The sequence below is a fragment of the Cryptomeria japonica genome, chromosome 10 (assembly GCF_030272615.1).
Source record: "Cryptomeria japonica chromosome 10, Sugi_1.0, whole genome shotgun sequence".
NCBI lineage: Eukaryota > Viridiplantae > Streptophyta > Pinopsida > Cupressales > Cupressaceae > Cryptomeria > Cryptomeria japonica.
Window position 1 is genome coordinate 703,349,045 of NC_081414.1, and position 25,727 is coordinate 703,374,771.

Sequence of the window (25,727 nt, forward strand, 5' to 3'; positions counted from 1 at the left end):
GATCACTTAGCGATGAATGATATACATTGATATGATGTGTTTTTGAGATGCAAAAGAGTCAGAGATTGATAGTGTGTGAATTGATGAACAAATGTTAGCATATGTGTGCAGTTGCACATGCACAATTCCAACCAGTAGCATAATAGAGCATCAATATCACTAGTTCAATTGAGGAACTCAAAGCTACAACCAAAACTTATCCATCATGGTTAGATGCAACATTTAAGTTTATTTTTGTTATAAAACATTTTGTAATGATCTATAAGTCAGTGAGATTTCCATATATGTGTATTTGAGTAGTGAACTCTATGCGGTAAGCCTGTATGCATGTGCATACCCCTGTATGTAATATTTGTATACCTTGATCAAGTATATAGATATTGTGGATACCAACCCCACCATGGTTTTTCCCTTTACAAGGTTTTCCATGTATAAATATTGGTGTTATGGTATTGCTTCTTGTGTTCATTTGTTTATGCACTTTAATTTTATATTCTATCATCCGGTTGATCAATAATAAGTTCAAAAATTCATTTATGGTTAGAACACTGATTCACCCCCCCCTCTTAGTGTTCTTGGATTCCAACAGATCATGCCTATGGGTTATGAGGTTGATGCAGGAACTTTAGATGCCTATGCACAACACCTACTGAACACTTCGATAGACTACAAAGAAGAAAGGTTCAGAACTTGCAAAGAGAAATAAATGGAACTGCACACCAAGTTCACTGAACCAGAAAGGAAAAGGAAGGTGGCTAAGATAGTGGAGGAAATCCTCATTGGGGAAGGTTACCCAAGAGAGCAAGTCAGAGCTGCAAGAGATGCAGAAGAAAAGGCAAAGAAACAAAAGACTGCACCAACTCCAGTCAAAGAAAAGGTGATTGGGTCTTCTTCTGCTCTGGTGAAGACACCTTCAACTGAATCAGAACCCTCTGGTTCATCTGCTAAGGGCAAAGGTGTTCTGAGGAAGAAGAAGAAACCCCAAAGAGAGTATGCTACAGTTTCCTTGGTAGCATCTGAAACTGAGTCAGATTCAGACATTCCAAAGGCCCCAAAGAAAGGAGAATTTGCAGGGGTGATACAAAAACCTCAATCCGATGCTGAGAAGAAAGGGCTGAAGGAGAAGAAGGCAAAGTCTGATCCTGTTCCGGTAAGCAAGCCTAAGAAAGGAAGAAAGATAAAATTTGACTTGGATGAGGCAATTGAATCCGGTAAGATGGAGACCACCAAACCATGTATCATATTATTCCTCCTTTGTCTATTCAAGAGTTAATAGATGATATTATTAAAGATGGAAATTTGAAGAATATTTCTGTATAATGAAAATATGGATGATAAGGATAAAAGGCAAATTGAGGAAGCTGTAGTTTTGTATATGGATGTATTTAGTAAAGCTTTAATTGAATTAGAAGAAAATTAGAAGAAAATCTGCAAGTTAGATGGATAGAGAAATAAAGGAAAGTAATATGGTCAATCAGTGCACCAATATCACTATTGAAGAAATTGATAGATTAATTCTGCTAGCAAATAAAAAGGAATTCAGGAGCAAACACAGAGTCAACAACTTGATGGTTGGCAGAGTAGAGGAAATAAGGAGAGAAACCATTGAGATATGGAAAAATTTTCTCATTGAGAACCAACTAGTAGAATATGATTCACATGATGCAGCCATTCAGTCAGAGAATCCTTTGGTGCATGATGTAAACAAGGAGGAAGACAAATGTTATAGAGAAACAAATTTTGGATTCTGTAGAGGTTGAGGCAAATAAGGGAAATGAAAAATCAGCTGAGGCAGAGGATTGTGCACCAAGTGGTGACAATGGTGCACGGGAGGAACCCATAGAGGATAAAGGTAAAGCAGGGCAGGAGGCTAAGAAAAAGGATGAGGAAAAACAGGAGGAATAGATCAAAGGGAAGGCCAATGTAACATAAACTCCAATCCTTATGGCAATTGACACTTCCAAAATACAAAGCCAAGGGATTTTTCCTTAGTTTAACATCAGTTTGGACAACCCTTCAATCAAATGTCTCCGACAGAAAGGATGATTGCTGCTCCTACTCTCCAAGCTCAAGCTAGTCAGGAGTTAGCACAATCAAAATCAAAAGAGAAGAGACTCATTGAGAAAATAGTTTCAGTTTTGGAACAGGTGGTATCAAAACTACAACTCAATGCTGATACCACTTCATCCGGTAAGCTTCAACACCTAATAGATCACATATCCTCTCAGTTTGATTCTTTGACCAAGGCATCAACTAGGTAGGCTATGGAGAAACTCAAAGATGCCAAAGTACAAACATTTTTGCAAATGATTAGAAATGATAAGGCCCAACTTGATAAAGAATTAAAACTAATTGATGGGGCCTTAATGGAAGGCGGTAAGATTTATAAGTCTTGTCTAGTTTTGACAAATTTTTCCATTGAAATAGACAAGCATATAGATAATTAGAGAGGTCAGTTAGCTCAAATTTCTTAGGCTTATGACCGTACGGCTAACTTAACCGACAACATTGAAGGACAAATTTTGACTATTATGTAGTAGATTAGGAATTTTGAGAAGGAGAAGGAGAAAATGGTTAGGTGGATAGGTGAACTCTGGAACCTAATTGGTCCCCAGTTAGACACCTTAGTGTACCATAAGATAAACTGTATTCAAAATATGTCTCAGGAGACTCCAACCGAGGTTGCAACAATAAAATTCCATGCTTATGTTTTGTATGGTTTTGTTTTAATTTTGGAGAAATTGCGAGTAGGGTGGAACACCTATTTTGGGTTCCTTAAGGTTGCATATGCAGATGTACTTAAGTATATATAGATTGGATCATCCAGTGTGTGTATATATGTACATGAAATTTTTCTACATGCCCTATCTTTGGCATTGTTGTCAAAGGGGGGGAGATAAGGTGAAAAATATACAAGTTGATTGTGTAAAGAGTGTACAGTTTGGTAATGTAGATTTTTGGACTATTTATCTAAGGGGGAGCCTTAGAATTCTTTCATTCTTGATCTGGTGTATAGGTCTCATAGGTTTCAACACTTAGCCATTTTTCACGAGTGTTGCCATCAATGCCAAAGGGAGAGATTGTTGGCAATTGACACTCATCCGATGACTTCCAATAGTTTCTTATTTGTCTAGGGTTGTCATTTATGGAAACTCTTCTTGGAGATTCGACTCGACGGTTGTGATTTCTCTTATCCAAAAGCAAGAGTTAACCGGTAATTCAGAGCTATCTCAGTAATGTTTTGGTTCGAAAAGATTTTCAATGATTAAGGTGATTTTGGTGGTTGATTTCATGTTCTCAATGAATGGGAAGATCCTTAGGAAGTGTGTGATCATACTCTTTTGGTCCGGTGCTATGTTTTGTTAAATATTGAAGCCAACTTGAAGCTACACGTTACACTTCTTGAAGCCTACTTGAAGGAGATTATTTTTGTTAAGACTGGATATATAAGATCGAATTGGTGATTAGTTTTTGGTGTAATACAATTGTGGTGATCAGTTTTGGTGTGATTGAGTGTAGTTTCACATGTGCATTTGGTTCACAAATAATCCAGTAGCTGATTGAGACATAAATAGAGTATTTGTAGAGCACAAACAGTCAGAGATCTAGTGCTTAACCTGAACTTATTCATGCATTGTTAGATACTACTTCAAAGTTCATTTTATTGCATTTCCTCATTGTAATCAAATTGTAAGTCAATGAGACTTCCCTGAAGGTTGTAGCCTTCCGGGTCATTGTAATTGAGTAGTGAGCTCTAGGCAGTGAGCCTAAATCCAAGTGCATTCCCCATCTATGTAATATTTATGTATTCTTGGCCATAGTATATGAATATTGTGGGTTCCAGTCCCACTGTGGTTTTTCCCTTCCCAGGTTTCCATGTAAAAATTACGGTGTTGTGGATCTGTGGTTTATTTATTGCTTGTTTATGTTCTTTTTTGTTATGCATTGCTAATCAGTGGATAAAGAATAAGTTTGTGGATTTGATTTCCGGAAGATCACTGATTCACTCTCCCCTCTCAGTGATCCCTGATTCTAACAATAGCAAGATAATAACATACTAATTGATGCAAGTCAAAAGGGGGCACAAGGCACAAACACAAGTTCAAACGTTAGTAGATTAGTTCCAACCAAAACTAAATACAAATGAACTCAAAAACATTAAGATGCATACCAAGAGAGATATAAAGCAAACAATAAAAAGCATACATAAAAGAAAGAGAGAAAGAAGACTCCCCAAGATGCTCCCAAAGATGCTCATAGATGTTTCTCCCTTGTTCCTCTCCTCTCCAAGTCCCACATGAGTGTAGCTCTTAGCTTTTAGCACTATCCATGGATGTCATATGAAGATTCAAGATGGTTGTAAAAATGAAAACAAATGCTTATGCAAGTGTAAATGATTTGCTATGAGAAATCTCCTAATTAATGTCTATGTGAATCTTAATATAATAATAACGTAAAATGCTTCCTCCTTTTCTTGAGATATGAGGTCCTTTTATAGGGAAAAATGTTGATTGAATGACCAAGCTTGAGTGAGTTTGTGAAGGGCTAGGATTGATGGGTTTGTGATCCATGTGATGGCTTTCAACCCAATCCCATGATGACAAGTGTCAACATGAGATGGCTTTACAGGAGAGGGAAGATGCATTAAATGCTTGAGATGACATGAAGGTTACCCTAGGAGGATTTGGTTAGGCTTGAGCTAGTGGATAAAGCTTTTATCCAAGGGTAATGCTTTTATCCAATGGATAAACTCTTGTGCAAGAGTTAATGGAGATAACCATGGTCAAAACAATGAATGTTTGAAGAGACCCTTGGGTTAGATGAGGGTTGAGTTAGAGAGAAAGTCTCTAATCATGCAATAAGGTTGACTTAACCATTAATAGTTATGTAAGAGCCTTAAATGGTTTGGAAGACTTTGAGGGTTAACTTGTTGAGGACATAAGGCCTTTAATGCATTTCAAAGACTTTGGAGCCTTTGAGAAGTGACTTCTCTTTGCTTAGGAATGTGACAATAATTAGGAGATGAATTAGGCTAAATTGGAATGGATTAGAAGAATCTAGAAGGGGTTTAGGAGGCAATTGGGAGATGTAGGAAAATGCAAGTGGAGGAAAAAGGATTTTAATTAAAATAAAAAATACTTTATTTCAACTGAATAGGTGCAACTTGCATTTGTAGGAAAATGCAAATGGGGTGGGATTTTAAATAAATATTGATTTATTTAAAAGGGGATTTTGATTTGTGTTTTTAAATAAATGTTGATTTATTTAAATGAGAGGAATGAGGGAAATTAAATAAATTAGATTTATTTAATAACTAGGTTATAGATATGGATTTTTAATTTGAATAAATTTATGTTATTTATTTAATTAAAATAGCAGAATTTTTTAATTTGAATAAATTTATGTTATTTATTTAATTAAAATAGCAGAATGGGGATGAATTAATTAAATGCGAATTTAATTAATAGAGTAATATTAGTGTATCAAATAAATATTAAATATTTATTTAATTTAGTGGACAAATTTATGTGTCTACACTAACCATTAATAACAAGAGAAATAATAAATCAAACCCAATAATAAATAAGCAAATTAAATAATAAAAGCCAACACAAATAAAATCCAATTGAATATAAAATCAACCAACATAAGAAACAGTAATAAACAATAAATAAGTAATAATAGCCAATACATAATAAATCGACAAATTAAATAAATCAAACTTAATAAACATTAATCAAACCAATACAAATAAATATTAAATAATCGTCCAACTAATAATCAAATAATCAAACTGTCAGATAAATCAACTATAGTATAAATATTATATTAATCAAATATTAATTAAATATTATCACATACTCACAACACCTCAAGCAACTTGATGTTAGGAATTGCATGTGGAAAATATCAATTATATGCAGATAAATATTAAACACAGGAATGAAAAACATAGAAACAATAACAATGAAGAGACAATATTTAATGTGGTTCACCCAATCTCAGGCTACATCCACCAAACAAGGAGTCCAATATTATTATCCAGTAAATTAAAACTGATTACAACTAGCAATTCCCTTGCAACTCAATACTACTGCAAAATGCCACAAAAATTCTCTACAAAAAATCCTAACACTAAGCCTTTTTATGAAGACTTATGTCAGTTACAAAATTAGGGTTACAACATGTCAGCCAATAGAAAAATAAGACCCGACGCCTTTATAAAATAATAAGTCTTTTTCGCTTCGTGGGGCGCTGCCCCTTGACCCTACCCTATATCACGATAGGGAGCACGCCAGGGGTGCTGCCCCTAGACCTTGCAAGGGGCATTACCCCTTGACCTCATCTTGGGGGCGTTGCCCCGTAAACCCTGTAAAAAATATAGGGTGAAACCGCACCGATAGAAGTAGGGAAAATTTAACCTTCGAGTTTGATTAGGCTCTGTATAACAACACCCAACATAGGGTCGAGCATCAATAGAAGACTCTAACCATCAACTTGCGCCATGATGAAAAATAACTAGGAAGACAACTTAAGCCTAGAGTGTAAGAGGGAAAAACATGCCATCTTCAACAACTTGCCATTGGGATAAGACACGATCAGACCTGCGAGACTAGGTGGAGTCGATGCCTAGTACGTCCAATCCTTCAACCACCACTAACAAGATACAACATATATACAACACATATACGTCATAAATGATTAGGCAAGTGATAGAGAATCGTAATGTCATCTCATGCTCGCAATGAGTGGTATGACATCGTCCCTATCACAAAGACACTAGAAGACAATCACACTCATCATAGCATCAACCTGGTCATCATAATCATAGAGTAGGGTTAGTGTAATAAAGATATCATCAAAATCCCATAAGAAATATTATCCATCATGAATAATGAGCACATATAAATCATCAAATATAGGTCCATCATCATTATAGTCAAAGATGTATCAATCATCCACATAAGTAATCAAATAGCATATGTCCACAAAAAGTATCTAGCATCATAAATATCACCTGAGATAGAAATAGAGTCATAAGTAATCATCAAAACATCAACCACATGTCTAAATAAGTCCATCAATGCATAAATCAAAAGGCAAGTCTAGGAGGGACACTATAGATAGAAAGAAAAATCCTCCTCCACAAGATATTCCTTCTTCATCTACTTGTCCCTTCATTCCTTATAAAGACACTTACACTACAAATTTCAAGGAAATTTATTATAATGTTCATCCTCCTTTTCAATTAAGAGATTCTGATAGAAGTGGCTTTAACATTATATCAAAACAAGGTTTCAAAGGCCAAGAACTTGGAAAATTTGAACAAGGAATTAGAATCCCTATAAACCCTCCTACACAAATTAGCACAAAAGGCTAGGACATTATCATAATTATCCTATGAATGATCTCCTTAGGATTCAAGACTTCAAAGATAATGTTGCAAGACAAAAAACCTATCGCTCATCTAAAAGTGCTTCTTCATCAAAAACTCCTTTTTTCTCATATCACCAAACTAATGTTCACACTACTAATGATTGTCTTGATTTTCAAAATGGAATGAAAGGACTATTTGATATAGGCATAGTAAAAATAATAGATGACAATCCTTCTTCTTCTAACAATCCTTATCCAACAACACGAGAGACAAGGCCTATTCCTATTGATGATGAGGAAAGATTAGGAACTAGAATCTTTTGAAAATTAAAGTATGATAAGAATGTTGTTTTACCTTTCATAAAGTTTAACAAAAAGAATAAAGAAGGTAGCGAGCTTTATTTTTTTCATTGTAGTTTTTGTCATTCTCTTGGAAATTGTAAAGCATTTAAGGAGTTTGTTCACGAATAATTTTATAAGGCTCAAATAAATCTTTCCATTGATATTTCTCTCTTTCTTGGTGAGAAAGTAGTGCCTTAGCACTCTTCTCACTCTTCATGTTTCTCTTTTAGGGTTTAGGCAGATCCAGAGCAAATACAAATTAACAATTATATGCAGATACAAACACAAAAGATGAAGAAAAATACATAACACATATAACATAGAGATTTAATGTGGTTCACCCAAGATGGGCTACATCTATAGAACACAGTTATCCAATCTTTTCTTATTATCCACTAAATTAGTACAACACCATTACATTTCCTTTTACATTCTAGCCGCTTATAACATGCAATTTTTAGGGCAACATACAAAGTCGCCTATTTTTAGGGTTTTTTCAATGTCGATTTTTTCAACAAAAAAATGACAAAAAATAATGTGTATAGTGTTAGGCCCAATATGAAAAGCTAATGTACTGAGAGGGGAGGGGTGAATCAGTACTTCAAATCCTTTTATCAACAATATCTTTACTGTTATGCATAAACCAAAAATTGCTATAACATAACATAAAGCTAAAACAAATGAGTAACAATCATACATGATTCACTCCATAACACATATATTTTGGTTACGCAGAAACTCTTGGTTAGAGAAAAAAACTGCAGTGGGGATGGCACCCACAACTTCACTACTGCAATAATAAAGAGTGCTCGGTTAGAGCTACATATTTAGCTATTTCTGATAGCTTACCCTGTTAGGAGTAACAAGATCTGTTAGATCTACCTTGCTAAAGGATTTTACAACACTTTATATAAATGCTGCACCTGGTTAGAGGCTTTACAATTTATAGACTTGATTAGAGTCTTTTACCCTGTTAAAGGTTTCTCTTACAACTTCAAAATATTACAATAAGACTTTACAAATATCTGCAACTTTACATCTGAAATGCTGTAGCAGATTCTATGTGCTCAAAATAAGATTACCTTGCCTATAGCATACCTTAGTAACTCATAAAGTAACTTGGTAAACCCTTCTATTTACTCTGTTCTTTGACTGTTCTCTGATAACCTTCTCGGTGACCTCTGTGTCTCTGTAACAGTTATAATACTCTGTGATTTCTCATGTATCACAAAAGTCTTGCTTCATACACATATGCACACACATTTCTCTCATTCACATATATCTCTAACCCTAAATTCATGTTGTATAAATAGATTTCTTATGTCGATGATCTGATTCATTGCTTCGATCTTACAAACATGATTTCTCGAATGAATAACCATGCAAAATATTTCATTGGTTAGATGACCTCAAAATTATACAAAATCTATATGTGCAATTTCCAATGCGATAACGGTTCTATGTGCCTCGATCTTGTAACACATTTTCATATGTGTGTCCAGGTTCAATGAATCTAGTAACACGTTTCACTCGGTGTATATCAACTCAGTGTATTATCTTTACTACTCGGTAGACATGAAATAACACTTGGTAGATAGCTCGGTGTATACTAGGCTTTGTGACTGTTTTCCTTCTGTAACCGACTAGATTGTTCATACTGACTAAATATTTCAGTAGTGGTAACCGACTAGAGTATATAGAATGACTTTGTATATAAAACTAATGGCAATTTGATAAGTAGTAACAATCTCCCCTTTTGACATTAGTTGAGATGTTTGACAAAACTACTTTCAAAGTCATTACTCAAAAATCTGTATACTTTACAAAATTTGACTAAACATATAGTATATACATTAGTCAATGAAATAGTATAATCAAATATACTCCCCTTATCAATATGCTGTACAAAACTCTGATTTTGTGTGCTTGGTGATCAATACTCTGTAATCACTATTCTTTCCTCTATTCATTGCTCGGTTCACTGCTCTTGGATACTCTACTTATTCTACTCATTCTGCTCGGTATACTCCCCTTGTATACTACACTCCGAGTATTTGATACTTTGAATACTATACACTCCCCCTATGTACTTTGATGCTATATATACTCTTGATGATATACTCCCCCTTTTTGACAAACATCAAAATTTAGTTACCATTTGGAGGTGGCAACTAATCAAAAATGGATTTGTACTTTGTCTTGGCTTCAGTGAGAGTGATAGAGAGTGCATCCTTTACACTGTCCATTAAAGAATTCTATGCATTAATATCAGCCAATAATGAAATTAAGCCATCTAAAGTGCTTCCCTCTTGTGTAATAGAGAGGTAAGTGTCTTGGTTTAGCTGATCTTGAATGGATGAAACATGAGGAAGGAATAGTGTTTGAAGTGTCATTATGTCGATCATGATCTTGTGTTCTTCATTCCTCAGTTCCAATTGTTGAGCCATGAGCTATTGTAGCTTAGTATAAAAATTCTAAACTGAATTGGGCTCGGGGGTCAACTTATTTGAGAGATCGATGATCTCTTTCTCAATTGCTTCTATTTTATTCTTAATGTCCTTAAGGAATAAAGAAAATGTGCAAAGTTTCTGAAATAATGAAAGAATGTGCTTGAGTTGAGGGGACAACTCAACAATAAATTTGACAAGTTTTACCTTGCCAACAACAATGGATTTCTGTACTTCCTCTATCATTTTAGCAGTTAGCTCCTTGTCTTTTAGTTTGCTCAAGTATTCAGATGCATCTACTCTAGATGTCTCAATTTGATTTAGGAGTTCATCCAATTGAATATGGATGGCTGCATCGGTTGATATTGTAGCTGAAGGTAGCATATCTGATAGTAAGGTCTTTACCTTTTGAAGTACTTTATTCTTCTTTTGTATGGCCAGTTGCTTCTCCTATTCGACCTTTGATTTGCACAGTTCACTGAATTTAGTGAGTACTTGCCCTTTCAATTTGGAGATGTCTACATTGGGCAACACTATCGATTTTGATAAATCAATTTTGAAACTATGCTTTTTCAACTTCTTTTCTTTACCTTTCACCGAGTGAACCACTACAATAGCTTGAGAGGCTTGAGGACCCTTGGTAGGTTGCTTTGTAGAGACAACACTTTGGTCGGTTTCATTAGCCTCGGTAGTGTCCTTCGATGTCTTGGTGCTTGGTGTCTCAGCTATAACATTTTTCCGTGCTAGAAGGTTCTTGAGAGGTTTGTTCTTGTGAAGTACCTTCTACTGTAGACTTTTGACCTTTGGTGCCTTCACCTATATCCTGAGGAGCTTCAGTTGTAGTAGGTTGATTGATCGGTGGGTAAGGCTGAACTTGTTCCAAAATAGATTCATTGGAGACAAGTTTTGCATAAGCATTTCCTTCTATCATTTCTTGTTCAGGTGCCTCTGCATCCATGATATCTTCATCTATTTGAATGGTGTCAGTAGGGTCTTGGTCGGTGACACCAGGCTATTGGTCAGTGACATCGAATATTTCCACTGTAGATTGTTCACCAGCATTCTTTCTTTGAAAGATGTCCTTCCATTGTTCTTTTGTTTCCTTCTCCACTTCTATATACATGCCATTCATTAATTTCAAGGCCTTTTATTTTACTGTAAATTGTGTTTCGCTGTTTGTCAGATGTTCTTTTATTTCATCAACTGACATATCAGGAAAGAGATGCACTAGACTTCTTTCTCTGATTTGTTTCTCCGAGTCTAGGGCATATTGCCATTTGGTTTCAATATGTGCATATAATTCCTTAGGAATAGAATTACATACTTCTAATGGGACCACTCAAAATTTTAGAAGTGTGCAAATGACAACTTCTTCAATTTGCCTCTTTTCATCAGCAGATCTGGATTCATATTTGACAAATCTGAATCCACCAAATCCACAATATTCCTTTAGATTATTACAAAAAATTTCTACACTATGTACATCTACCTTCTTGCTTTTCACAATCTGAAATTTACCTGCATCTTCAGATTCGGTATCACTCGACTCTTTTGGCAAAATGAGTCTCCGAGTAAATTTCTTGTAAGTTCTAGCTACCTTAGGAATGACAACAGTCTTTTGTTTCTTACTCGGTGATGCAGCAGATGCCCTTGTGTTAGGTCTCTTTGTTGGAGGGGTCGGTAGGGCCATTGAAGTGTCCCGTTTCTTTCTCTTCAACACTTTTCCCTTAGGCAATTCGGTGCTAAGTGTTATGGCTGCTTCTTGGGCTTCTGTCTCCTCTTCGGTGATGGCTAGAATGCCTTTGACAAGTGTGGAGGAAGACTCTTCTCTAAATTTCTCAGTTAATGCCTTAATCATCTTTGATGCCTTCCTTATAGCTTTGGGCACTACAATGCTCATCTTTACTTTTTCTTTCACCTCTTCATAGGTTCCATACCTCATCTCGATAGCATGCCTTAGTAGTGTCAGAAATGCATCAATTTGTTGTTGTGTGATATCAAAATCAATCTCGTAACCCATAGGTGACAAAGATTGAGTCCTCGGTTCTACAACATTCACATAACAATAATCGGTGTCGACCTCAAAACATATTTCATCTTTGTATTTTTCTACCAGCTGTGGTGGAATCCGGTACCTGCTATGCATTTTCTCTTGGAACTTGCTGAAGTAATCATCCATTATATCATTAAAGTTATCACCTAACTTCTTGATGAAGTCATTGATCTGCTGGGTGATTGGTCAGTGTAGTTTCCAAACAACTTTATCGATTGTTGGAAAAAACTTCTCAAAGTAGAAAAACATACATACAAGTAGTGATCCAAATTTTAGAGTATTTGCCGAGTTGTTCTTCTTCGGCTTCCTGATTGTGTTTAGATTTTCAAACAAGTTCTTCAACAATACTTCACACAAGTCAATTTTCATGTATTTCTTAACAATTTTGTATGCTAAGTCCACTGCTGCACAGGGTACACTATTTTCCCTTGCCGATTGGAAGAAACAGTAACCAATTACTCTAATGGCAAATTTAAGTTCAGGATCAGTGACATTGTTCAACTTCAGACCTTTGCAATCATATTCTACTCTAGTCAAACTGATCAATTCCTTCTGTGATATCATTTTCTGTGCTCGGGCATGACCATAGATAGGATAATCGGTGATCAAATGAATGATTTCTTTAGTGATCTTAAACAGTTGCTCTTGTAGCCACATGAAATCATCATGCGCTCGGCTTCATACAAACTTGACCCATTGGGGTTTGAACACACGAGGATAGGTTAGGGCTTCAGTCAATCCCTTGATTTTGATATGCTCATACTTGCTATCCATTTTACCATCTATGCACAATTCATCATATGCATCTTTTATCTCAATATGACCGAGTTCTTCAACATGGCATTTTGTGAAGAATCTCACATCCTCGACTAACAAGACTCGATCTAGGATGAGTGAAAAGGCAGTTTTGTCATCTAGTTCAGATGCAATTTTGGGAGTTAAAGAGTATTTTAGTGAGGGCTTCTCTAAATTCTTGACAACAATCGGGTCTTGGATCTTAGGTGCCATTTTGATTTCAGATAAAGATTGACACAGGAACCTTAGGTTTTGAGAACTTAACAAGCGATAGACGCTTCACACTCAGTAGATATGTGTAGGAGAAAAAGTGACACTAAGCAAACATGCCCTAATCTCACTTTCATTCACACATTTGTGGAATACGAAAGAGCCTAGAGGTATCACACAATTGGCTACTTCTTTTTGTGGAAGAGAGAGCCACGAGATACCTATTAGGATTTCTATTCCCTTGTTGCAAATGATAGATAAAATGATGCAAGTTCAATCCCTAACCCCAAAGTGTAAGTATGAACTAATAACAAGATTACAGAATTGAACTTAAACAATGGAAAGCTGTAAACACAAGGATAAGACAAGAATGTAAATGCGTACCCGAAGTTAAAATCTGACTGAAAATGTTCGAGATGGGGGCGCGGGCGCCACTGTCCTGATCCTGCCCCTGAAACTGCTCCGGAAACTGCTGTTTTTGCACTCTAGAAAAGCTGTCAAAAATGCTGAAAATGTTGTCTGTCAGGAGGACCAGGGCGCCCAACGCCCCTGTCCCAGGGACCAGGGTGCCCCACGCCCCTGTCCTGGTCTTTTGCTCTGAGATTTGGTGTGAAGTTCGGTCTCTGTCTGCTTCTTCCGGATCTGTAACCTGCGGCGTCGTCCGAGTCCCAAAACCTGCACTTATATCTAAAAAGGTGTTTGGGCGGCTATATAGGGTTTTGCCTTAGTCAAACCCCCACTTCGGTGATTTCCACCTCCATGAATAGCCAATTTGTATTGTAAAATGTATTGTGTGTGCAGACCTAGTGTATGTGCAAGGTCCTAAAATGCAAGAAAGCAAACTAGAGCAACCTAGAAAGTAAACCCTAATTGCTTGTAAATGATAATGTAAATGCTCTAAATCAAGATGCAAAGTGATCTAAAGCATGAATAAAGGATATATTGAAGCTTATGCAAAGACATGAAAACAACATGAAATCATACCCAACCCTCAAGGGAGGAGTACAAGCCAATCTTCAGTCGGTAATCTCCTATTGTTCTTCAATGTCTTCCAAGCCCTAAATGGATGAATGAAATTGATAAATGCTTGATAGAAAGATGTTGGATGTTGTTGAAGTCTTCAAAGATCTTCTCTTTCGCTGCATATGAAGTTCCTGAAAACAAAAAATTGGATCCCTTCAAATGAAGAAAAAGAGCTCTTATGTAGGAAACCCTAGATCATAAATTCGTATTTTGGCCGACCTAGAGATTGAATATCCCACCAATTTCTTGGGGTTAAGCTTTATTTTATGATTGGATCGCGCTCCTAAAATTTCAGGAAAAATGTCCGAGACCATGTTGCACTCCGGGCGCCATGGTCCCGACAACTTTTCACCAAAATTTCAGGACTGTCGGATATGATGATTTTAGAGAGAATCCTGAAGTTACAGGTGATTTCAAGATGTTTTGACCCCCGAAACCAAGCCCCCAAGTTCAAAATAGGACCTAATTAGGGTTTTTGATTAAATGATGTATTGGAAGAATAAAATGAAAGGGGCACACTTTAATGAAAGGGCCCGACTTTATGATGTGGAAGATGATAAAATAGAACCTTAGACCTAATTAATTTGATTAATTAAGTGCTAAAGGGGAAATGCAATGCAAAATGTAAAATGCACTAAGGCGGGTGCTAAACTAGGTGTGAAATTGTACCACCCTAGCAAGTGCGTACAATTTACGACGCTACATTTAGCCCCCACTTTAGCGGTCATATGAACACTACGTGCATATGGAAGCTAAAGTATAGAAAAGTAAACATTATTTGAAAAAGGATATATCCATAAGTCTGTTGAACGAAGCCCCCAGCAGTATCTGCAGTACACAGTTAGGAACCGCACCCTACAAAACACACATGTTAGATCACAAAATCACCTAATGCTTACTAAGGAAGGTGATGAAAATTCGAGGGTAGCTATATGCCCCCCCCTATTTCGGCTTGCTAATTTTAGTGAGTTGAAACAGGGTATCATGTTTACCACTTCGAATTGTTAAAGAATATTGATGACAAATGCTCACAAGAAGATTTGATATGAGATAAAAAACTAATGGAGAGTCATTTGGTAAGAAAGAGGACTAAATCTCAATTCCAACACAACAAAGAGTGTGAGGATTTGAGAGTTCTCTAACACAAGATGAAGGATGTAAATGGAAACAAAATGCAAAGAGAAGAAAAGAAAGGAAAAAAGCATGAATACACACATTGGTGATCCATGAGAAGAATAGTGAGAGAGAAAACATGGACTTCTCACCCCTAGATCTTGTCTAGGTGATCCATGTAAGGGAGGAGAGTGAGAAAGTCTAGCCTTATGCCGCTAGTTCCACTCCACCTCGTGCATGTGTGTGTAAGGGAGGTTAGAAGCACCTCATAGGAGTCTATGCCCGAGTATGCTACAACCTATATATGTATAGTACAAAAGCGTGACATCTCGCTCTAAGAGTCTGTGCTCTAGTTCTGAGAATGACCCATTGCTCAAAAAGTGTAATGTTTATGTCATAAGTAAAGTAGAACAAGGATACCTACCTTCATCACAAAAGAAGATACCCCAAAAATGCAACAATGTCATAGATCCAAGCAAGAAAGTTTTGCATTCTTTAAGCAAGGATAAGATAGTTGAAAAGGGATATCTTGTAGTATGTGTAAAGGAGATCCTTAGAGGAGAAGAGATCTTTGTACAAAAGACACCTATCCCCAAGAGGAATTGTCTTAGACAAATATAACATCTTCTAGAATAAGACAAAGAAGAGAATAAGAATGCAATACTTCCTTCTTTTGTGCGGTGAAAGTGATTCTTAATGAAGGATGACGCTCTTTTTAACCCAATTGGGAGAGTGAATTCATTATGGATGTAGTTTACCAAGTGCAAAAGAGGTTGTAGTCAAGGACTTACACCTCTTGTAAGAGAGAATCCTTGAACAAACAACAACAAATGCATACAAGGAATAACATCAAGTAATAAATTTCACACCATCCACGAAATAGGAAAAAGTGGATCCTTAGATAAAAATAAGGAAAGATCATTGCCTCAATGAGGACTTACACAATCTTCTAGGAAGAGATTTGGACATAAGAAAAAGAAGATATGTATGAAATCACTCTTGTCTCCATAGGAACAAGAAAATTAGGCTATTATGTTGCTTCAAAAAAAATATGATTGCACTTGAAATTGTACCATCATGAATGACAATGAGCCCCCAGTAAATGAGCTACCAATGTCACATAATGATGAGCAACATAACAGCCATTAATGTTATTTAAAGACATGATAGATTGAATGAGGTATTTGAATATGACATGCTAAATGCTCAACTATAAGTGAGATCAAAAACATGTATAAAGTGATAAAAATTGAAGAAGGATAGTTATGAGAAATCTTAGAAGAAAGATGAGTGTAATTTATTAGAGCCTTATCCCTGGAGGAAAGGACTTTGTGATGAATAGGAGATAAAGATTCATAAGTGGATTTAGAAATTTGAGGGGAGTCATAAAGAGATTTGTTCATCGCCAAGATTTCCTTATGAGGGGAATGAGAGTTGATAGAAGTAGAAGATGATTTAGTTGAAGTGAGATCATCATCACTACTAAATATAGCATTCACATTAAGAGATGGTCTTTTAGATGCTTTAGTGTGTTTGCAGGGATTATAGCCAAGTCCAAAGGCATAATTGTGAAAATTAGTCTCTAGAGGAACTTTTATCCCTTGTTCATGAGCACCACAACCATTTCCATGATACCCATGCTTAGCAAAAATGTGAAAACCACGACCATAACGATCAGCCATTTCAGGAAGAGAAGGTGGTTTTTCATAAGACAAAGAATCAAACTCTTCATAATTAGAGTTGTGAGGAGAAGAAGTTTGAGAAGCGGCCACAAAATTATTGCTCATAGGTTTAGGTAAGATTGATTGTTTTTTAGTTTCTTCCTTATTTTTAACTTTAAACTCTCTAGGAGGAACCCTATACTCACCTACAAAGGTGGGAGTGAAATCAAGAGATCCCCAATCGTCTTCTGCGAGAACCCTCTCAGGATCAAAAGCCTTTTCATGTGTAGACTCAAGTTGAGAAGGATCTTCTTCAGGAGCTTCAGACTCATCCAAAGAATTTTGATTATTAGAGGGTGATGATTCATCCATAGGTATCTTGTTCAGAGAGTCATTACTAGAAGAGGAAGGCTTAGATGTTTGCAAACAAGCTTGAAGATTAGTGTCACCTATCAAGGTATATGTCTTATTGTTATAAATAAATTTAACTTGTCTATGCAATGTAGAGGGGACAGCTTGCATACTGTGAATCCAAGGTCTCCCTAATAACAAGTTGTATGTTAGATTCCCCGACATAACATGGATAGGAGTAGGCAAAGTAACAGGTCCCACTGTGATGGGTAAGGTGATAATACCTAATGAAGACTTAGCCACATTATCAAAGCCTCGAATGGGACAAGAGTCAGGCTCAATAAGGGATGTATCCACATTCATCTTATGCAATAGATTGATGCTACACACATTAAGGCTAGAGCCATTATCTACTAGTGTTCATCTTATAGCAGTGTCATTTATGATAACCACAATCATCAAGGGATCATATTGATGTTGAATTTCACTAGTAGGCAACTCATCTTGGGTAAACACAATTTGAGCTTTAGGATTCATCACAGAGTTAACTAAAGATGCTATATTACTAGATGTATTCGGTGGAGGAACATTCAAATCTTTCAAGGCATCTTGTAACATTCCATGATGAGCGGAAGAAGTTTGAATCAAATCCCAAAGGGATATCTTAGTCGGAGTAGTTTTAAGTTGTTCTATGAGATCATATTCCTTACCAGGAACTTGTGAAATACGAGGAGCTTGAGGAAGAACAGGCTGGGAAGGAAGAAGTGAAGTTGGGATAACTAGAGGAGGATTAGGTTGCCTATTGTTTCTTGTGTTATAAGTATGGGCAACCGCATGATAACTCTCTCTAGTTAGTTGCTTAGCATACTCATAAGGGCTCTTAGAAAAATAACCTCCTTGCACAGTAATAATAGGTTTCTTAGGCGTGCAAAAAGAATCATTAGCATAACCACCTTGAACCACTAAGATAGGCTTATTTAAAGGTTGAGAATTTTGAGAAGGACAAGCACCTTGGACAGTGAAGAGAGGTTTGTTAGGTGTTTCATTCACATGTATCAAATTGATTGAGGATGGTTTAGAGGAATGAACAAAAGTGTTGGAAGAATTATTGATAGTCTTCTCTTGCACTAAAATCTCATCACGAATTAAATCAATTTTAGGAGAGAGACAAGGGGTAGGCATTGATGTCCTAGTAGGAAGAGGAAAGGTCATATCATCCTCTATCATCAAATGATCTACATGGGGAATAAACTCTCTAGGAGAAGAGTCAACATTACTCTCTAAAGTCTCACTTTTGAGAGGGAGATCTTTGAAAGAGATGTTAACCATCTTGCTTTGAACTAGGGTTTCCTTATGAGTAGGACCAAGTTGAGGAGAGGGAGAATAATTGAGATTCAAGGAAGGTGAGAACTATCATGGGAGAGAGAATAATCTACACCTTCTTCTAATGGTTCATCCCAAATAGTGAGGTTGTTGAAAGGAATGTTTGAAGTATTGTCAATTTCGGGAGAGGAGATAACATTGTTTATTAATTCCTCATCCTTAGGAGGGAGAGCATCAATAGATGTGTTAAACTCATCCTCTTTCCTCAAAATATGTTCAATATGATCTTTAGGGGAGAGAGAATTAAGGAAATTGCTTATTATTTCATCTTCTTTCTCTAAGGGATGCTTATGGGTAAGACAAACTTTAGGAGAAGGGTAAGCATTTATCATTAATTCATCATCTCTAGTGGGAATTTTGTTGGAAAAGGAAATGCCATCACTAGGAAATGTAGGGATAATGTCATCTTCTTGCACAAAAGGATCCTCATGAAGGGAGTGTTTTTTAGGAGGAACATGAACATATTTCTCCAAAGATTCATGCTTAGGAAGGAGATCTTTGAAAGAAGTGTTCACAACCTCTTGTTGCACTAACATGCCCCCATTGGAAGGACCAACTTTAGGAGAAAATAAGTCAATGTCCATCAATACCTTTTCACTTAGAGAGGCATCATGTAGGGAAGGTGAAGTAACATTAAGAAAGGTGTTTATGATATCATTCTCTTCCTCTAGGATAGCTAAATAGGAAGGGCACATTTTAGGAGAGTTGTCAAGATCACTCTTAAAGTCTTCTTCCTTAGAGAATGGAAGAGTCTCAAAGGGATTGGTAGCAACTCTTTTAGGCACTAAAATGTTGTTATAAGTGGGGGGAGATTCCTTAGGAGAAGGAAAAATTGAAACAAGGGAAGCTAACCCATTATCACATCTATGAGATGAATGCATCATGACAACAATTTTCCTCTTTCAAATGATAACACATGCAAAATAGAAGGAAATATTCAATTTTAACCAATGCAAGCACTTAGAATGTAGATTTTAGAAAATGAAATTTATGATTCAAATGAGTTCCTAAATCAAATTTGAAATTATTGATCCCAATTAAGCTATCCACAAGTTCAACTTTGAATTTTAGCAAAAATTTCCTCTAAATTTTTTGAGTCTTGCAAGAAATTAAAACTTGTAAATACAAATTTGAATTTGAAATAGCATAAACACTCAAATTTGAAAACATAAATCAGAATTAGAGAAGATTGGAATTCACGTCGGGTTCACCAAAATGTGTAGGAGAAAAAGTGACACTAAGCAAACATGCCCTAATCTCACTTTCAATCACACATTTATGGAATACGAAAGAGCCTAGAGGTATCACACAATTGGCTACTTCTTTTTGTGGAAGAGAGAGCCACGAGATACCTATTAGGATTTCTATTCCCTTGTTGCAAATGATAGATAAAATGATGCAAGTTCAATCCCTAACCCCAAAGTGTAAGTATGAACTAATAACAAGATTACAGAATTGAACTTAAACAATGGAAAGCTGTAAACACAAGGATAAGACAAGAATGTAAATGCATACCCAGAGTTAAAATCTGACTGAAAATGTTCGGGACGGGGGCGCGGGCGCCACTGTCCTGATTCTGCCCCTGAAACTGCTCCGGAAACTGCTATTTTTGCACTCTGGAAAAGCTGTCAAAAATGCTGAAAATGTTGTCTGTCAGGAGGACTAGGGCGCCCAGCGCCCCTGTCCCAGGGACCAGGGCGCCCAGCGCCCCTGTCCTAGCAGGACCAGGGCGCCCCACGCCCCTGTCCTGGTCTTTTGCTCTGAGATTTGGTGTGAAGTTCGGTCTCCGTCTGCTTCTTCCGGATCTGTAACCTGTGGCGTCGTCCGAGTCCCAAAACCTGCACTTATATCTGAAAAGGTGTTTGGGTGGCTATATAGGGTTTTGCCTTAGTCAAACCCCCGCTTCGGTGATTTCCACCTCCACGAATAGCCAATTTGTATTGTAAAATGTATTGTGTGTGCAAACCTAGTGTGTGTGCAAGGTCCTAAAATGCAAGAAAGCAAACTAGAGCAACCTAGAAAGTAAACCCTAATTGCTTGTAAATGATAATGTAAATGCTCTAAATCAAGATGCAAAGTGATCTAAAGCATGAATAAAGGATATATTGAAGCTTATGCAAAGACATGAAAACAACATGAAATCATACCCAACCCTCAAGGGAGGAGTACAAGCCAATCTTCAGTCGGTAATCTCCTATTGTTCTTCAATGTCTTCCAAGCCCTAAATGGATGAATGAAATTGATAAATGCTTGATAGAAAGATGTTGGATGTTGTTGAAGTCTTCAAAGATCTTCTCTTTCGCTGCATATGAAGTTCCTGAAAACAAAAAATCGGATCCCTTCAAATGAAGAAAGAGAGCTCTTATGTAGGAAACCCTAGATCGTAAATTCATATTTTGGCCGACCTAGAGATTGAATATCCCACCAATTTCTTGGGGTTAAGCTTTATTTTATGATTGGATCGCGCTCCTAAAATTTCAGGAAAAATGTCCGGGACCATGTTGCACTCCGGGTGCCATGGTCCCGACAACTTTTCACCAAAATTTCAGGACTGTTGGATATGATGATTTTAGAGAGAATCCTAAAGTTACAGGTGATTTCAAGATGTTTTGACCCCTGAAACCAAGCCCCCAAGTTCAAAATAGGACCTAATTAGGGTTTTTGATTAAATGATGTATTGGAAGAATAAAATGAAAGGGGCACACTTTAATGAAAGGGCCCGACTTTATGATGTGGAAGATGATGAAATAGAACCTTAGACCTAATTAATTTGATTAATTAAGTGCTAAAGGAGAAATGCGATGCAAAATGCAAAATGCAGTAAGGCGGGTGCTAAACTAGGTGTGAAATTGTACCACCCTAGCAAGTGCGTACAATTTACGATGCTACAAGATAATAACAACTTAATGAGTTTGGTAAACCAGCTTAGCAATGTGATGAGATTCGATGTAAATACCTTAGATTTTGCTTTAAAGATAGTTTGATCACCTTGATTCGCTCTGCTCTACTTCTCAAAAACTTGGTAAATGAAAATGACCGCGAAAAACCTTTAAGTACTCAAAAATACCTTATCGGGCTCCGTGCAAGTTAGGTCAAAGACATTAAATGCACTTGGTTCACTTAACTTTCTTTCCCTTTTTTTTGTGCTTTAACCAAGTAACCAAATTTCCTTCATATACTGACTTGACAGGCTTCCTGAATTCACCGACTTGATAGATTTCCTGTAAAGTGCTCCAAAAGACTTTGATAGAATTTCAAACTTACTACTACATCTTACTATGTAGATTTTGAATTCAGTACATACTAAAATAGGAACTGTTTAAGATTTAACCTTGTGAGAATGCAGTCCCTTCATACCTTTACCGATTAATTTGGAGTGGAAGCACCTAACTCGGTAGGTAAGGTGCTTTCTTTATTTGACACAATTTCCTTCTTTCTCCAAATTATCTTTAATTTCTCTTTTATTTCCTCAGTGTCTTCTCTAGGTTGATCTCTGCAATCTCCAGCCAAGTGTCCAACTTTGTGACAATGAAAACATGCCATACCAGGATTTCTCCATGATCTTCAGTTATTCATTCCAAACCTTATAAAGCAGTTGGCACTTATATGTCCATATCTTCCACAACATTCACACCATATCCTTGTATTGTAATCCCATGGCACTGCAGAATATTGTCGATAAGGATCTGTGTGAGTTCGGTAACCTCTAGTATTTGCTTGGTGTGCAGACCACATGTGGTTCTTTTGCTTAAACCAACACTTCTCGGTACTATGTCCATATCTATTGCAGTTTTTACAAAACCCTTTGAATTTTGCCTTCTGATAATTATTAACAGACTTTGTCCTACATTGATTAGATGCGTGACCATATTTATTGCAATTGTAACAATAACCATTGGTCTTAGTGGCATTCGGTTGCTTATCTTTTCTGGTTTGACACATGTTGACAGTATGACCTTGATTTCCACAGTAGTAGCAAATAGGCTTCTTCCTTTTGATGTTATTCCCTTTTCCATCTTGTTTTGCTGATTCTCCTTTCTCGGTAGTGTAGATTCCCTTCTCGGTAGAGTCTTTTCCTTTGTAACCGAGTCCTCCTTCTTTGTAGGGCCGTCTTGTGTTCAATTGCTCATCCAACATCTTTGATGCTTCACAACTCTTCTTCAGTGTTTCCTTGGATTTCTTCTCTGTTTTAAGTTCATTGCTCAACCTTGATACTTCAAGTTTCAATGCTTGATTCTCATCATCTTTCAGATTTGCTTCATGATGTGCATAACCTAGTTGATCTGTCATATTTTGTTGAATCCCAATCAACCTTATGATTTCATCATCCTTATCAGATACTAAATCTTCAAGTTGTTGTTTCTCTCTTTCTAGATGTCTTAGTTTGTCCTCGGTTGTCCTCAATGCATCAAGATTTTCAGTCATCTGTGTACTGAAATGTTCATGTTCTCTTTTCATTACTTTTAGTTGATCAGCTAGTGCTTTGTTCTTTTCTTTCAATTGTCCAATCATTTCTTCAGTCTCTTCAGACATACTGTTCTCAGATGATGTCTCAATTTGTTCCACTAACTCTTGAGAGTCCTGCAAATCATCATATAATCTTCTTCTCACTTTCAGAGATTTTTGCATTTGCCTTTGCATGTCTGTAATCACTTGATTAGCATGATCCAATTCTTCTTGTAGATACATAATCCTCTGAGATTGTTTGTAGCCTTCCATTGATAAGATCTTTCTCTTTAGGCAGTTAAACCCTTTTCCAAGATTCAAGCTCTGATACCAATTGTTAGGCCCAATATGGAAAGCTAATGTACTGAGAGGGGAGGGGTGAATCAGTACTTCAAATCCTTTTATCAACAATATCTTTACTGTTATGCATAAACCAAAAATTGCTGTAACATAACATAAAGCTAAAACAAATGAGTAACAATCATACATGATTCACTCCATAACACATATATTTTGGTTACGCAGAAACTCTTGGTTAGAGAGAAAAACTACGGTGGGGATGGCACCCACAACTTCACTACTGCAATAATAAAGAGTGCTCGGTTAGAGCTACATATTTAGCTATTTCTGATAGCTTACCCCGTTAGGAGTAACAAGATCTGTTAGATCTATCTTGCTAAAGGATTTTACAACACTTTATATAAATGCTGCACCTGGTTAGAGGCTTTACAATTTATAGACTTGATTAGAGTCTTTTACCCTGTTAAAGGTTTCTCTTACAACTTCAAAATATTACAATAAGACTTTACAAATATCTGCAACTTTACATCTGAAATGCTGTAGCAGATTCTATGTGCTCAAAATAAGATTACCTTGCCTATAGCATACCTCGGTAACTCATAAAGTAACTTGGTAAACCCTTCTATTTACTCTGTTCTTTGACTGTTCTTTGATAACCTTCTCGGTGACCTCTGTGTCTCTTTAACAATCATAATACTCTATGATTTCTCATGTATCACAAAAGTCTTGCTTCATACACATATGCACACACATTTCTCTCATTCACATATATCTCTAACCCTTAATTCATGCTGTATAAATAGATTTCTTATGTCAGTGATCTGATTCATTGCTTCGATCTTACAAACATGATTTCTTGAATGAATAACCATGCAAAATATTTCATTGGTTAGATGACCTCAAAATTATACAAAATCTATATTTGCAATTTCCAATGCGATACCGGTTCTATGTGCCTCGATCTTGTAACACTTTTTCATATGTGTGTCTAGGTTCAATGAATTTGGTAAGATGTTTCACTCGGTGTATATCAACTCAGTGTATTATCTTTACTGCTCGGTAGACATGAAATAACACTCGGTAGACAACTCGGTGTATACTAGGCTTTGTGACTATTTTCCTTCTGTAACCGACTAGATTGTTCATACCAACTAAATATTTCGGTAGTGGTAACCAACTAGAGTATATAGAATGACTTTGTATATAAAACTAATGGCAATTTGATAAGTAGTAACATATAGTACTTGCATGATCGGTTGCCACATATCAAAAATGTCCCACTTGGAGACTGATCAGGCTCCACACTAAACAATGTCCCACTTGGAGATTGATCCTGGATGACACTGCTACACTTGTAGCTCCCACTGAATAAAACTCCCAGACTTGGTTGTTCCTTATTTCCATGATTTTCAATCAAGAAGACCAATAGAAACTAATGAGGAAATCAATTTCTCCTATGGGATTGCCTTCGTGAACATATATGTAGGATTGTCACTTGTGTGAATCTTCTCAAGCCATAATTGGCCATCCTCCAAAACAAACAATATGAAGTGGTACCTGAGATGAATGTGTTTGGTCCTCAAATGAAGAGCAAAATTCTTTGCAATATGAATGACACTTTGGATATTAGTATACAATGGGCTATCCTCCTGCATCTGGCCTAATTCCTCCAAAAAATGTTGTAACCAAATCATCTCCTTGCTAGTTGTAGTAACAACCGCATACTCAGCTTTAGTGAATGAAAGTGCAACAACCTTTTGCAGTCTAGAAATCCAACTAACTGCAGTCCCCCCTATAGTAAAAACATACCTTTTAGTATTTCTCCTTGTATCAATATCACTTGCTAGATCAGAGTCAACATATCTATTGGCATGTTTGGCATAACTGATACAGATGGAGAATGATGACTGAACCAGTATAAGACTGTTTGAGATGTCATTGTGATGAAGAGATTGAGATTGCATGATGGATGAATTTTGATTAGTTATTTGTGTTGTCATTGATGGAAAATAATGTTTATTCATGTCTACTGATGTTACTTATGTTGTATTGTGTCATCTAAATCTTTTGGTCTACTGAAGAGAGCTTATCAGTAAAGAATCAAGAAACTAAGAATTAGGACCTTAACTAATAAACAAGGAAATATTTTGAATGTATCCGATGATTAGTGATGATTGAGGCTTTGTGGTTTTGAATGCAAGTTTTTATCATTGTAACATGTATCTG

The 25,727-nt window shown here is 36.5% G+C and overlaps 1 protein-coding gene across 1 annotated transcript; it reads left to right on the forward strand.

Moving 5' to 3' along the window:
• The first annotated feature begins 706 nt into the window (after nt 1-706).
• On the forward strand, nt 707-1,905 carry LOC131078208 (uncharacterized). Its single transcript, XM_058015869.1, has 2 exons — nt 707-1,211; nt 1,754-1,905. Exons 1-2 carry the CDS (start codon nt 707-709, stop codon nt 1,903-1,905), a joined length of 657 nt encoding a protein of 218 aa, XP_057871852.1.
• Nucleotides 1,906-25,727: the final 23,822 nt, after the last annotated feature.